The 14,956-nt window shown below is 29.0% G+C and overlaps 1 protein-coding gene across 2 annotated transcripts; it reads left to right on the top strand.

The window, feature by feature from the left end:
- The first annotated feature begins 1,281 nt into the window (after positions 1 to 1,281).
- Positions 1,282 to 13,327, top strand: LOC126845819 (calcium-binding mitochondrial carrier protein SCaMC-1-A-like). 2 transcript variants are annotated; one of them, XM_050584747.1, is made up of 9 exons: positions 1,282 to 1,783; positions 1,859 to 1,985; positions 3,368 to 3,455; positions 3,555 to 3,666; positions 11,435 to 11,593; positions 11,747 to 12,004; positions 12,070 to 12,237; positions 12,316 to 12,463; positions 12,565 to 13,327. In XM_050584747.1, the coding sequence occupies exons 1-9, from the start codon at positions 1,580 to 1,582 to the stop codon at positions 12,744 to 12,746; spliced, it is 1,446 nt and encodes a 481-aa protein (XP_050440704.1). In that variant the 5' UTR covers positions 1,282 to 1,579; the 3' UTR covers positions 12,747 to 13,327. The 2 variants fall into 2 exon arrangements, with proteins under 2 accessions (XP_050440704.1, XP_050440705.1); XM_050584748.1 differs by lacking the exons at positions 1,282 to 1,783; positions 1,859 to 1,985; positions 3,368 to 3,455; positions 3,555 to 3,666 and adding an exon at positions 7,432 to 7,738.
- The last annotated feature ends 1,629 nt before the right edge of the window (positions 13,328 to 14,956 follow it).

Raw genomic sequence — 14,956 nt, 5'->3', positions numbered from 1 at the left:
TTCTAGACTTGTGTGTGCTATGGCGTAACCATGTGAACAATTCACTATATTCGTACATTCGTTATTCGAATACCCGTTTTCACGAATACCCGTACATTCGTTATTTGAATACCCGTTTTCACGAATACCCGAACATTCGTTAGTCGAATACCCGTTTTCACGAAAATTCGTACGTGTTCGAATAGAACATTCGTGTATTCGTTACACGAATACACGAACGTTCGCTTTCACGTACTTGACTGAGACCTCTACTCTATACCCTATAATTAACACTTTTAGTCAAACGTATTAATATATTATTTTATATATATTAGGGGAAATGTTTTGAAATATTTATTCGGTCATAACTACGGTCTAATATTTTTACCTCAGGTGTAACCTTACCTAACCTAATCTGATAATATACATAATAGTGGTACGTTAAGTCAATAATATAATAAAATATTGTAACTGACGGTATTTAAAAAAATTTAATACTTCTTAAAAAAATTTTATCTAATCTTGATTTCATTCATTTTTACTACCAACTAACAAAATAATGTTTAAACCATAACGTTGGAATGATTCCCCAAAAATTATCCCGCCAAATCAGCAGAACACGAAAGACACCCCCGGGTCGAGATAACACGGTGCCAACAAGAAGGCAGGACATATAACTGATAACAGTAGGAAACAAGAAATATTTTTATCCAACTCAAGTTGCATTCGTTTTCATAATAATATTTAAATCGATGAAATAGCATCCTACACAATTTACAAAATTGATTACTGATTTACTGACTTTATACAACGATTATATTAGCCAATAAATGATCCTCGATAATTTGTTTTGTCAGACCTACATAGCATATTATATATACATACCTATTTATCATAATTCTCGTACTGTATTTTATAAATCAAGATTTTTTAATCTTTCCCTAATTTGCGCCAACAAATAAAAATTTTTAATTATTAATTTTTGTAACTAAACCACCCGACAAACCTGGAATTGTATTCATCATTAAGTATGAGTCAATGAGTGTTGGCTGTCTCGACCGTCTAAGTTTACTGACTAATCGACTAACCTGAATGTCATATCTGCATCATAGTATTTATTAAATTTAGTTATTTCAATTATTAAATATAATTATTTATGAAAATCATATTTCTACAAGAGAATTTAAATTAAGGCGGGGTTTTTTTTTTTATTTGCAACACATGGTACCGTGTTTAATCAACAACTTATCGTGGAAATGAAGTGGTAACGGACTGATAACACAAATCAGTGATAACGTCGGTTCAAGTTATTCAAGTAAAAAAATTTGACATGATTTTTCTTAAATGACTCAGAAATTTTTGAAGTTTAGACACAACGCCACTAGGACCTAGTAATTTAAGTGTTTCGGCGTACATTTCATTATTAATTTTTTTTTATCGAAGTTTGGCTTCTCACACACTTTATAACAGTTAGCGAACGATTTGGTTTTTTTTTTAAATGCTTCTTTGACGTAGGCAGCAGAACACCAGTGAGAGTGTAGGCTTCGAAAGTGAAAATTCATTTAGTTTGATTTGATTTTTTTTTCGCCTTTTGGCAATTATGGTGAACACGATAAATCATCATCATGCGATACCGGGAGCCAGCGGTACAGATAACGTGTTGCCGCCTCATTATTTACACGAACTCCCCAAAGAAGATGAAGTGCGTTTGGCTAAATTATTCGAAACTTTAGATTTAGATAAGAATGGAAAAATCGACATCCATGACCTGTCCATTGCCTTGCACGATACGGAATTTGCGCAAGTAAATATTGTTGGAGATATTTAAGAGAAAAAAGATAACAATTTTAATAATCTTTTTTTTTACGATTTGGTTTAGAAATTTTTGGAAATGTCTGATGCTACAAAATGCGGCTCAATAACGTTAGCAGAATTTATACACTACGTAAAAGAACATGAAAAATCTTTGAGGCTTAGTTTTTCAAATATTGATAAAAATAAAGATGGTAAGTGTTAACAAATTTTAATGTTGATATTACTACAGATATACGTAATACAATTTCCTAAGTTTGGTAACTAAAATTTTTAATATACTGCGTATTATAAAAAAAAAAAATTTTAGTTTCATACTCAATCCATCAAAAAAGTTTTATTTAATAGATACTTAACAATATTAATCTTTCATTTTTGACGACACATATCAACTAAATTTAATTCAACAACTATCTTCTCGGTTGGTTTTATATTTTAATTTCAATTTAGGCCCTCACACTCTTTTACTATGTTTCATTAACAAATGAATTACAACTATTTATTAAAATTTGGTTCTGAAACCATGTATTGACCATAAGTTCGTGTTTGGCAAGTACTAGTAGCTATTTAAAAAAAAATTATTTGATTTACAAAGATAAAAAAGTAGGTTAACTTTTTTTTTATCAAAATTGCAATTAATCATGTAGTTTAATTCGACTTATTTTGTAATAATCGTATTTTGTTTTTGCGAAAACAAATGGTAAATTTGCCAGTTTTAATATTTTAAATAAAAGCATACATGTAGGTATATTAGAAATGCTATAAATGTACTTTGGCATTGTTTGCTGAAAACATTTCCAAGCCAAAATGTGTTGTACTTAAAACACAAATGATTAAAATTCAAAATCGTGTAATATCCTAACAGCTTACTGATTTTGAATTTAAAAATTTCAAAAGTAATTTTTTTTTTATTATTGAGATTTTACCATATTCTAAAGTTACAAGTTACGCATTTTGAAACTATTCAAATGTTCCAAAGGACATATCGAAATCAGTATAGCATATTTTTAATCATTTCATGGAAGTAATAACAAATAATGTAAATTTTGGTTCAATAACCTTCACAATCTCTATTTGAATTTTTTTAAATTTTATTTCATTTAATTAATTAAAAATTTATTTGCTTCTATGCAAATCTCTAGAAATATCCTTTTTAAAGTAAAATACATATATATTTAAAAATGTTATGTTTTATATTTAATTTTTAATTTTTATGGGTTGGCTTTCTGAAGAAGTTGGTCTAGCGGTTAAAGGATGACGTGTGTCTAAATACCATAACATTCTGCTAATGCATCGAAGATGAAAAAAAAAAGTTAGCGGATATGATAATATATTTTTATTAGAGCCTTAGGGCCTAAGTGTTTAATATTGTACAACATGTTATAAAAAAAAAGTGAGAATAATGACTATTGTGCTAAAATAATGACAAAAAGATAGAAAAATTATTAACTATCGCTTAAAATTCATACTGTTTAAACATAGTTAATGAAAATATTTTATCTAAAATAATAATATACTATATTAATAAAACAAAATATAGTTTTAATTTGATTACTAATACTTTTTTTTTTTTAAGGAAAAATTGATCGAGAAGAGCTGATAAGAGCTTTTCAAGAATTAGGAATTGAAGTGGACGACGCTGAAGCCCTTAAACTTCTTAAGAGGTAAGTTGGTTTTTTTTTTAATCCAATTAAATAAATATTAAATATGTGTATATTTAATACAGACTTATTTTAAATTTACAAATAATTTATACATTTTAGAATGGACAAAGACGGTAGTTTGGAAATAAGTTTCGAAGAATGGAGAGACTTTTTACTGTATTGTCCATTTACCGACCTTCACGAACTAATCAAATATTGGCGGCACTCGACGGTAAGTTGAGTTTGAGAACTATCCACTGACTTGTATTATGTCAGAATATTTTAACGAGATTATTAAAATAATTAAAGTTCTTAGAAACTTAAAACTTAATTAAGTTTAAAACTTATTTTACTTCTCCTAAAAATAAAACAATTTAAATGTACTTTTCTATCGTTTTCTTTACTATAAATTTCAAAGAGGATTGTGCTCTAGAAAACACCGAAAAATGGTAAATGTTTAGAAATGTTTATTGGCATTGTTTAGCATTGTAAAAAAAACAAACAAAAATATATTCAAAAACAAAAACTATAAAATTACAATTTATTTTTTCATAGAACGAAACGGTTCTTTCAATTAAACAGTTTTCTTCAAGATTTGCATCGAAGCCAATTAAATTTTAAGCAATTAAACCGAAATATCATTGTTAAATTTTCAATAGGGGATTATCCAAGAGGGTTTTTCTGAGCCAAAATTTACATTTTTACTATGATATGATATTCTGATAGCTTATCTGATTTCGATAGACTTATATCGTTCCAAAAAGCATAAATTAACTTAAGAAAATACTAAAATCTCAATAAAAAAATTTGAATGTTTATAATTGAATTTTTTTCTTCAAATTTTCCTAGTTCAAAATTAGTAAGCTGTCAAATTATTTAACTTAAAATTAATTTTTTTTTATGAAAAAAGGTCTTTATGTAACCCCTTAAAAAGTCGTATGTGGTTAGAAAATTCAGATGGATGATTTTTTTCACTTTTAACGTTAATTTACTCTGACTTGGAGAATTGACACCCATTTCCAGTGTCTTTATTCAGTTCGAGTTATTTTCTTAGTAATTCAAAGTCGCCAAAATTGATAAGTTTTACTCTTTCTGTCACTTAAACGAATAGGATGATTCAGGGGGTCGCGATAAGTACAATATTATTATGAAGTAAGTGAAAAGGTGAGTTGCAGTGTGACCAGAACAGCGAAATTACATTTCTCTAGTACATATTTTTTAATTGTTTCACTGTTACAACCATGTGATACAAAAAAAACCTATTCTCGTTTACATATTGACATACGTTATTTGAATTTATCTATTAATCTATATAATTTATTTGGGTGACACTGTGCAGTGTTTACCAACCTTATATGAGAAAATATTTAAAGTGGTCATACTGTCATTCGCCTTCTTGATTACTTCGTAGATGAGTACAAGACATTAGACATTATATTATGATGCATCAGTTCTATATACAGAAATTATTGTGTATTATTACTCTATGGGATGATTTGACTGTTTGATTTAATAACTATTTAACATAGACATTGTATTTGGGATCTACAGTAAAAATACCCTAGTCGATAATATCCAGTCGATTTAATATAAAACCATAATATTATCTGAAAACAACTTTTATTTTCTCCTATTGTTTCGGAACGTTGACGATGTAACATTTAAAAATGAAGATAGAACATGAGTTAAACGGAAAGAACAAAATTATATTCAAATTTGCATTAAAAAAATTAAACCCATTTCAAAACATTTTTTTTTTTTTTAGTTGTGTTAAAAAAATTTTACTTTCATTTGTTATCAAACTTTCACTGTAACTCAGTAAAGTTAACCTGACTATAAAAGTCGTGTAACTAAAAAAGTCAGAAAGTCAGAAGTTGGCATATTTAAAATATCTCCTAAATCAATATATATTCTAAATATGACCTAACTTTTGTCTCTAGTTCTTTCCATTTTTTCTTTATTTATATTTTAAAATTATAATGTTTTCGTATTATAGACACTAAGTTTTTTTTAAATTTCTAAATAATATATTACAATCAAGATTTAAATATGTATCAATAAGACTACTAAAATAGGGACGGTTTAAGAATTAATGGCCGTTTACACAAGTTTAGCTTAAAAATCAAGTGCAGGTAGCTTGGCAATAGTTAAGTTATAGGCTAAATTAGTACATTGCTTGGTTAAATAGCTACTTGCCAAACAATGTAATGAGACTATGCCATGCCGATTGTATTCGACTTTGATCTGCAATAATAATTTTACAAAAACTAGAATATTATGTAGGTTCTCATCATATTATCTAAAATTCTTTCTTCGAAATAATATAGCTATTTGATAAATACTATTCCAATGCTGTTTATCGACGTCTAATAAAGTAATATAATATTATATGTATGTGTTGATCGTTCGATCATATTATTATTATTAATTATTCAATCTTTACTCCTTAACGTAGTAAATACAATAATGTGCAACCAACTATTGAACCTTACCTGTTTTTTTATGGTCTTATCAATTGTTATTACACAACTTCACACACGGTCGATTAGAGAACATTGATTTACTATATTATATTTAGTATTAAAGTTTACTCTTTCTTTGCCCATACGAGTAAAATCGAAAAATAAAAATAATACATCTAACTAGTATTTTCTCAGTTGGGTAAATAAAAAATCTATGTATGAATCCGTCCAATCGATTTGCTAGAAGATGACTTCTACAAATGTAATAGTTTATCGAACTTCTGCCTTAGCTCAGTTTTCCTCAATTGATTGATATTTCGAATTGTACGCTTTTTATTTCCAATTTTTTTTTAAGTAATGTGATACGAATTTACGTTGAGATCGCTGTAAATATTTGTTGCAATTATATTTTCATAGATATTTTAGACGCTGATAGATTTCAATATATCAGCTTTTAAAATGTCTATATGTATATGTATTTTGTGTATATTTTAATGAGTTTTATTGATAAAACTACCAATAAATTAAAAAATAAAACGTGGCTATTAATAAAACAGGATAGTTTAAAAATTAGTCACCTCTAATGATCGTTCTCATCGGTTTTGCCTAACGCTTCAAATGTCTAAGTTTTTTGTATAGATTAAGTTATCAAAAATTTAGAAAAAAATAATTAAAAAAAAGTATATAATTATTATATCCAAAAAAAACGTTTACAACATCTGGTAGATTTGACAATTTCTATGGGGCGCCAATTAAACTAATTTTTTTAACAATAAAAAATTATGTAATAAACAAGTTGCATTTCTGCTACAATCAGAGTTTTGCATCATTCGAATAAAACGTTATCTAAATAATCATCTAGATAACTCATTACTCAATTGAAAGTTATAAAGAATATTACACAAACTTAATTACTCGAATAATATTTTATTCGAATGACAGGTTATTCGAATAATTTCAAATTCAATTATTCGAATAATTTTTTAAAATATTTTTTAAATATAGTTTGCAAGCGCTTTTTTCAAGTAATTATATTTCAAAACACTATTTCATTTAAATCTAATATATTATACTACATATAGAAAATATATTAAACCAGTATATATTGAACATTTTCAAAATACAAATGTTATTAATGAAGGAAAATGTCTTTCTTATTTTTTTTGTGGCATCATATTATATGATCATAATATGCTCGAAGAAGTTGGTCATCGACAAGAGTGTTGGACCAAAGTAGTGGTCAGTGAACCGCTTTAAGATTAAGTAATGGATATTAAAATCCGAGAATTTCGCCAATAATCGTCGACAGTTCGAAGTATAAAAAGCAATTGTAATAATTACATATGTATAGTAATAGCTATGATTTACTATTATACAATAATTAATGTATTATTAAATGTGTGTATGTATGTGTGTGTTTGGTTATTAAGTGCTACTATACGGTTGCCCCCGCCAGCCGAGACAATCAATCGTGTATAGAACACCTTCGGTACAATTATAACGTGCAAACATTATATATTATTATTTTAAACGATGCTATAGCGCTTTAGTCTGAGCTGGCCAAATGCGATGGCATGTAGTGAATTATTATTTTTACCCGCGAACTACTACTAGTCGAATATCCGACAAAAATAATAGTCAAGTTTAATTTAATTTTAAAAAAGTGGCCGCTCCATGGCTACTAATTACTATTTAATATTTAAGTATTCTTATTCAGAACGTAACGGCAAAGCAATAGTGACACCTTGTGATATTCAAAATGATAACAATAACTGTCTTCCGTGCTGTGATATTTTGGATTATTATGTTAAACTTTACCAAAAAATGACCGAGGACGAACAAGTATGTGATAAAAAAAACATTAAACAAAAACAAGCCAACATTTTTTGTTTTAACAATAAAAAAACACAGCGCTGTCGAGCAGTGTAAAAATTATTATATTACTGTTTTGTACATGCTGTACTAAATAACAATCTGTAAACAATATATTCTTTTCATTTGGCCAGCTAGTGTGGAATTCTACTCAGAGAGTCCAAACTATTAAAGGGATTTTTAAACATACTTAAAGATTTTTAAATGTTTTATTTCTGCTCTCTTATACCGTTTAAAATATTATGTTATAAAAAATCCTCAGCATTTTGGACGTGTTGTGTGTGTGTAATTAATAGATAATGACGTTTATTTTGTACGTTTAAAAACAAATTAGTAATTGTTTATTACACTTATTTCCAATAGCGATTTACCATAATAGTATTAGTATATTATTTTTAAAATTATAGTGACAATACGCCGTTTGCATTGTCCATAGGGACTTAGATCTGCAATAATATATATATATATGTATATATTTTTTTTTTTGAAACTGAAACGTTTACTTGTATTATCTAAAACTCTTTTTTTTTTGTTATAACGGTAGTTGTTTTTTTATAACAATTATTCCAACGCGGTTTATCGACCATCGATGCCTTATAAAATAATATAATAATAATAATACTATTGTAACGTTTCGTCATTCCGTCATAAAATATCATTATATATTATTTTAATCTTTACTCCTAAACTTGTTTGCTAACCTGATATGAGTAGATATTTCCTATCACAATAGACCAATGACGAAAAAAGCGGTCTATATTATTATCATAACGTGTGCGAATAAAACATATTATTATAGAACTTTGCCTGGTTTATTTTTTTATTTTATGGCAGTTTTATTATTATTATTGTTGCACAACTTCAAACTGTTAGCTTGGTCGATTAGTTCATTCAGCCCGATATACTTCTTATGTACTTATAATCTGGAAATATATTTTTTAGTTTTAAATGAACACCGTGTTAATAATTAATTCAGTCCTCATTGGCCTCGGTCAAGGTCATAAAGTTTAAATCTTATTAGATTTGATTTTTTTTTTCTAATAAATTCCTTAGAAACGATAAACAAACAATAACGAAATACATAGGCGCAGTTTCAATAAAAAAACTTAAGGGTTTAGTAAACTTTAGGGATACAAAATTAATGAGGTTAATGTTTTTTTTTTTAGCAAGGATGTTGTGTATAAATTTAACATTTAACACTGGTTTATTAGCATGCTAATTTTATACTAAAAATGTATGCAATATTACAATTTACAGCAGGTATTTTATACAAGAGTTATACGCTTAGCTCGTTCTGCAAATGTGTCAATAACTTTGTTAATGTTGATTACATTTGTCATGTATTTTTCTATATAAAAAGTATTGGCAAATCTGTCAGACTGTCCTGTCTCGTTGTAACCTTAAGCCAAATCTTTATAATTCTTAAAGCAGACAGAAATGCGATAGCCACCTGAAATAGATAAACAATACTGAATAATAAATACTGTTATTGATTCTGCAAAAATCTTTTGGTTTTTTTTTTTTTTTTATATTAAACATTTTTATAAGCTGAGGTTTTCATACATAAACTGGAAAGATATTAGAGGGCGCTAATTTGTTTTAAAAGGGGGGGGGGGTGCCAATACCCCTTAGCCCCCCCCCCTTCTAATTGCGCCTATGATGAAAGGGTTAAACAAAACGAAAGGAGAGAAGTCAAAGGGCTTAAATTGATTTGCCAATGTTATATGCAGTAGATAATAGCGGTAACGCACTTGGCAGGTATCCAACCAAGGTCAATGTTGTCGCAGTCTCGGTTAGGACGCTATAAATACATTTTTTTAATTATCATAAGCACCGGTTGAACTTGATAGTTAATTTGGGGAAATTCCAAATCCGCCCGATGAATTAATCTCATCGATTTTTACATTGTTGCCGGTTTTGTAATTATGGAATTGTTGTTGGGATAAAACGGTGTGAAAACTACGTTTAAATGAAATTATGATAAATGTTATTTTTAAAAAAAAAATACGTTCAAAACTCTGTTGATGGTGTTGATTGTTTTGGAATTTTTATAAATTCAAAAGCTCTTTGCCACTGTATGACTTTTTGGAAGATGTTATCAGGGGTTAGACACTCAAAATTTAACACGGTTCATAGGATACTTATTATTGAAAAAACGTGGCCGCCATCTTCTCAAAATTATCAATCGGTATAATATTATGTCGGGATAAATGACAAGATGGCCGCGTTCGTCTGAAAATCATTGTTTACATAAAGTGTCCCTCTGATTTAATCTGCTCTGTGATATTGCAATAGGCAATTTATTTGCTAACATTTTGATAGCGTTACATAATATATTTTAACATTTAACAGATTCTGTAAAATATTAAAAACTGCATCCTAACGATGTATTATGATCTTCTATTTAAAAATATATTCTTTGTGACTTGGCCCTATTAGTTGATATCTAGTAGGATTTATAAAATCGCCCATTAATTATATTCTTTTCCCCGTTCGATTGCCTATTACATTTATTTATTTCATCGGGCTCATATCCCGTTTTTTGGAAAACCTCCAATGTATAACTGCTATTCCTAAAAACAATAATTTAGCTGATGTAAAAAATTACTATCGTCAGGTTTACAGTATTTCAGTTTTAGCAAACATTTTCTATAGTTTTTTTATCGAATTACCGAACCCCACTCATATTGATTGACTTATTTATTGGTTTATTCATTTGACTTTGCGTTGCCAATCCTAATATCATAAAAAATTCCCTAGTGAATCGCATTTGTATCTAATTAAAATTTTTGAACACAAATGTTTCTACAATGAGGCTGTGCAAGACGATTATTATGTGCGATCAGACGGCATTGTAATAGTTTCAAAATCCTTTGCTGGTCTCTTGTCTGGATTTTTAAATTGTTCTCTTTGGTCGACTACATTTTAATTATTCACCGTGTAGAATTATATTATCCTAAGAAACGGTATTATAAAAAAAAAAAAAGGATTACAACGTTTTCGTTGTTACAAGTGTCTTATTCGATTAGATTAAATTTGACGGAAAGTACAGTGTGAAGAGGTACAATCATATTATCACCGTTTATTATTTTGCAATGCTCAAGAAATTTGAACATTTTTTTTTTTTTAAATGAATGAAAAGTAAATAACGTTGGATACTCACAAAAATAGATATTAAATAATATGGAGAATAACATTACATTGTTGATTTATAAATGTAAATATTTTTGTAAGGAGATTTTTTTAAATATGTATTTTAAAAGTATTTCTAAAAATTGATTGTATTAACTATAGACCCACACGTTATACTAACTATCTAAATTGAAAATGTGTATGGCTGAGATTAACTGTTCTGGTTTGTATAATATGAAAAACCAATGATGGCACAACGCTGGTCTAGTTAACAGGCTTTTTAATTAACAAAATATCTAATAAAGTTGATATAGATATTTATGTTTTGATATTTAACTAGAGACGAATTTTATGATAACCTATAGACATGGTAGTGACATATTAAATTAAAAAGAACCGTTTCATTTTTTTTTATAACAATAAAGAAAGAGAACAAATGGGTTAAAATAATTATTTCAACTTATTGCATGTATTGTGTTGTATTATAGTTTTAAATTACTCGTTATTGATTAAACATTTTGTTCCATATTATAGTACATAGACATTGGAGAGGATATGAACGTGCCAGATGATTTTACTCAAGCAGAAATGAAAACCGGCATGTGGTGGCGGCATCTTGTATCGGGAGGTGTTGCCGGAGCCGTCTCCAGAACATTCACCGCACCTTTGGATAGACTCAAAGTGTTTCTTCAGGTTAAAATGAAAATTTATTTGAATTATCATCCGTTTTGTTGTTTTTCCTAATGACATTTGTAATTGACGCCAACCGTTCTATTTTAATATTAACCGACCAACCAAATTTAATAATATTACTTATATAACCAAGAACTTTATTGATTTTTTCAGGTTTACGGCAATCAACATAGCGATATAACTTCATGTTTTAAAAATATGTTGAAAGAGGGCGGTGTCCGCGGCATGTGGCGAGGAAACGGCATAAACGTGCTCAAGATAGCCCCGGAGTCTGCGTTCAAGTTCATGGCATACGAACAAGCCAAACGTCTCATCCGCGGCTCGAGAGCTAAAGACTTGACGATATTCGAAAGGTTTTTGGCGGGATCGCTCGCCGGAGGTTTTAGTCAATCGTTAATTTATCCATTAGAAGTAAAGTATTACCATTGCGTGCTCACGATTCGTTAATGTTAATCCAATGTCGTCGAATCTTTCAGGTTTTAAAAACAAGACTAGCCTTAAGGAAAAGTAATCAGTACAAGGGTATATTCGATTGCGTGCAAAAAATGTATTACCGAGAAGGTATGCGTAGTTTTTACCGAGGATACATACCCAACCTTTTGGGTATACTACCGTATGCCGGCATCGATCTTGCGGTGTACGAGGTAAACTGTTGTTGTTGTTTCGTTTGGTCTTGATAAAATTTTCGCTTCCTCTAATTGTCATAATGTTTTACTCTGTAGACATTAAAAAACAAATACATTGCGTCTCACAACGATGGACAAAAACCAGGAATGCCTTTACTGTTGGCGTGCGGTACGGTTTCCAGTACTTGCGGTCAAGTCTGTTCGTACCCCTTAGCGCTCGTCCGTACCCGTCTGCAAGCACCTCGTACGTGCCTACAAGTCTACTACAATTATTTAATCAACTGCGTTCACATAATATATAAGATGACAAATTTCATTTCAGACCCTTTTTTTGTTTTTTTCTAGATCTAGAAGGGCCAGATACGAGAACGATGGGGTCCGTGTTCAAAGAGATCTGGACCAAAGAAGGAGTGGCCGGCTTGTATCGTGGTATCACACCCAATTTCATGAAAGTCGCCCCTGCCGTTAGCATAAGTTACGTCGTTTATGAACGATGTCGCGAAGCCCTCGGAGTTACCATGTCGTAACGTTACGGTCGTTTAGGAAACCTCTAATTTATTAATTATCTCATTTGACATCCATCCCTTTCTTCTTCTTATTCTTCTTCGATCGATCGTCGTACATCTGTTTTTTTCATTTTAAGGTTATAACAATGTTTATAATATTATGTTGAAGCCAGTGAACTCGGTTTTCGTGTCGATAGATAAACGATCTGAAAGGTTAACATTCGCATTGGTTACCGTGGCCACATAAGGATAGAAAAGAAATCGACTTGGGCAATTGAATCGCGTCTTCGATAACGTGTTATGGTTAACGAAATCGAAATGACCGTTTGACCGTGTTCTTTAACATTTCCCCTTCCCCCATTTAATTACTAAGATTTTCATTTTTATCAAAACGGGCTTACTTAAAACCGGCTCGTTTATTTATAATTTTTTTTTTTTTTTTTTTCTATAACTTAAATAACTTATTTCTCTCTTGAAAAACATTGTTGATTAAGTTTGTTCCTAGTCATGTGTTATGACATTTTTGTTTTGTAAAATATTGTTACTCGTAAAACCTTTGTTTGTTCTCGTTGTTCGAAATAAATGTTTTTCAATTTTGTAAACATGATTTGTCCATCGCCGCCCTGTCGTCGGAGGACAATAACGGTTGACATTTTAGTAAACATTATTATTTAAAAACTATAAAATTACTAATTATTTTCTTAGCAACAAAATGTTACTTACGTTTTTAAATGTGTTTCTTTTAGTTTGGTATCAAAGCAAATTAAATTTCAAATAACTAAACGAAAATTGCAGTTTTTCAATATTTTCAAACTGAGATTGTTGAGAGGTATTTGCCGAGCCATAATTTACATTTTCCGTTATAATTAGCTGTACTGATTCCGACACTTATTTTGGAACAATATAAAATAATATTTTTCCCGTAACGAAAGGCAAAACTGGACTTAAGAAAAGAATATGACATAATAGCTCAAACAAATACAAAAAAGGAATAATATGTTTTAAATGGATTTTTTATGTGGCAGCCTCTAATGATAAATGTTCTTTTTTTTTTATATAGTATTATCCAATCATCAATAAGTTTAGCCACAGATTGTAAATTATGAATAAAAACCGTCTGTATTTTGTGTTGAATAATTATCAACACATAATTAACTAAAAAAGAATAGAAACGACAGTTTTTGGTAAAAATTTAAAATATCCGCATTTAAAAATGTATTGTATTTATAAAGTAATAACCTCTACTGATATATATTCATAATTGAATTTGGTTTGGAAACGTTTTGGCCCAGACTTCATAAACGTATCGTTTAATACGATTAATGTAGTCGGTTTGTCGGGTTTATATTTGCTAAACGGTTTTTTTTTTTAAATTTTAATTGGGTTATCTGTAAGAATTGTGTACGATTCGTTGTTTTTGTAAGTATTTATTTTTATTTTTTTTAAACCAGAAAATGTATTCAAAAACTATACTTTTAAAGAAGCCGCAAACTGGATCGGATAGGTCCAGACAGCTTGATTAACCGATCTAGTACAAGGCGATGGTTAAGATTCGGAGAAAAAAAAAGGTTACGAAAATATTATGTATGTAACAATATTTTATACTTGACAAGCTGTTATAAAAAGTAATTTGTTCTAAAATTATTTATTTGTTAAACAATTAATTTATTCAATCTAATTATTTTTGTTTACGACTAACTTTTTGCTCTCTCAAATCGATAAAAAGTCTGAGGGATTACGACACACACATCGACTATCGATTTTTATATTTATCAAAACTTTCCAATTGTTGACTTGCTACTACATTTTACCACTTATATTGTAACATGTCGCTCATTATACTATAGCGTAAACTAAATTAATTAATTTAACTAATTGTTTAAATTCATTCTTCGTCGGTCTAATTTACAGAGTTGTCCTAATTTCCAAAATTAGTATTATCAACTTCTTTTTTTTTTAACAAAAAAAATTAACAGAATCGGATATGTTTGGATATTTTTCTGTTGCGTTATTAAAACGGAAGAAAAATCAAAATTCAAGTCTGGACGATATTATTAATTAGGCCGACGATTTAAAATCTTTCATTATCGATCACACATTTATTAATTTTTTTTCAATCATAAATAGTTGTTTTGGTAAAACTGATCTCTTTATAAGATTTTTATCATATTACTTTTATCGCTACTATACTTGTAACTGTTGTTTGAATATTGCGGTTTTTTATTCTACAT

The sequence above is a fragment of the Adelges cooleyi genome, unplaced genomic scaffold, assembly GCF_023614345.1.
Source record: "Adelges cooleyi isolate 19-005CV unplaced genomic scaffold, UGA_ACOO_1.1 ACOO_flye_CR_arks_rails_tigmint_CR_PRNA_8, whole genome shotgun sequence".
Taxonomy (NCBI): domain Eukaryota; kingdom Metazoa; phylum Arthropoda; class Insecta; order Hemiptera; family Adelgidae; genus Adelges; species Adelges cooleyi.
Note: the sequence above shows the minus strand (reverse complement) of the source record. Positions and strands in the feature narration are given on the sequence as shown.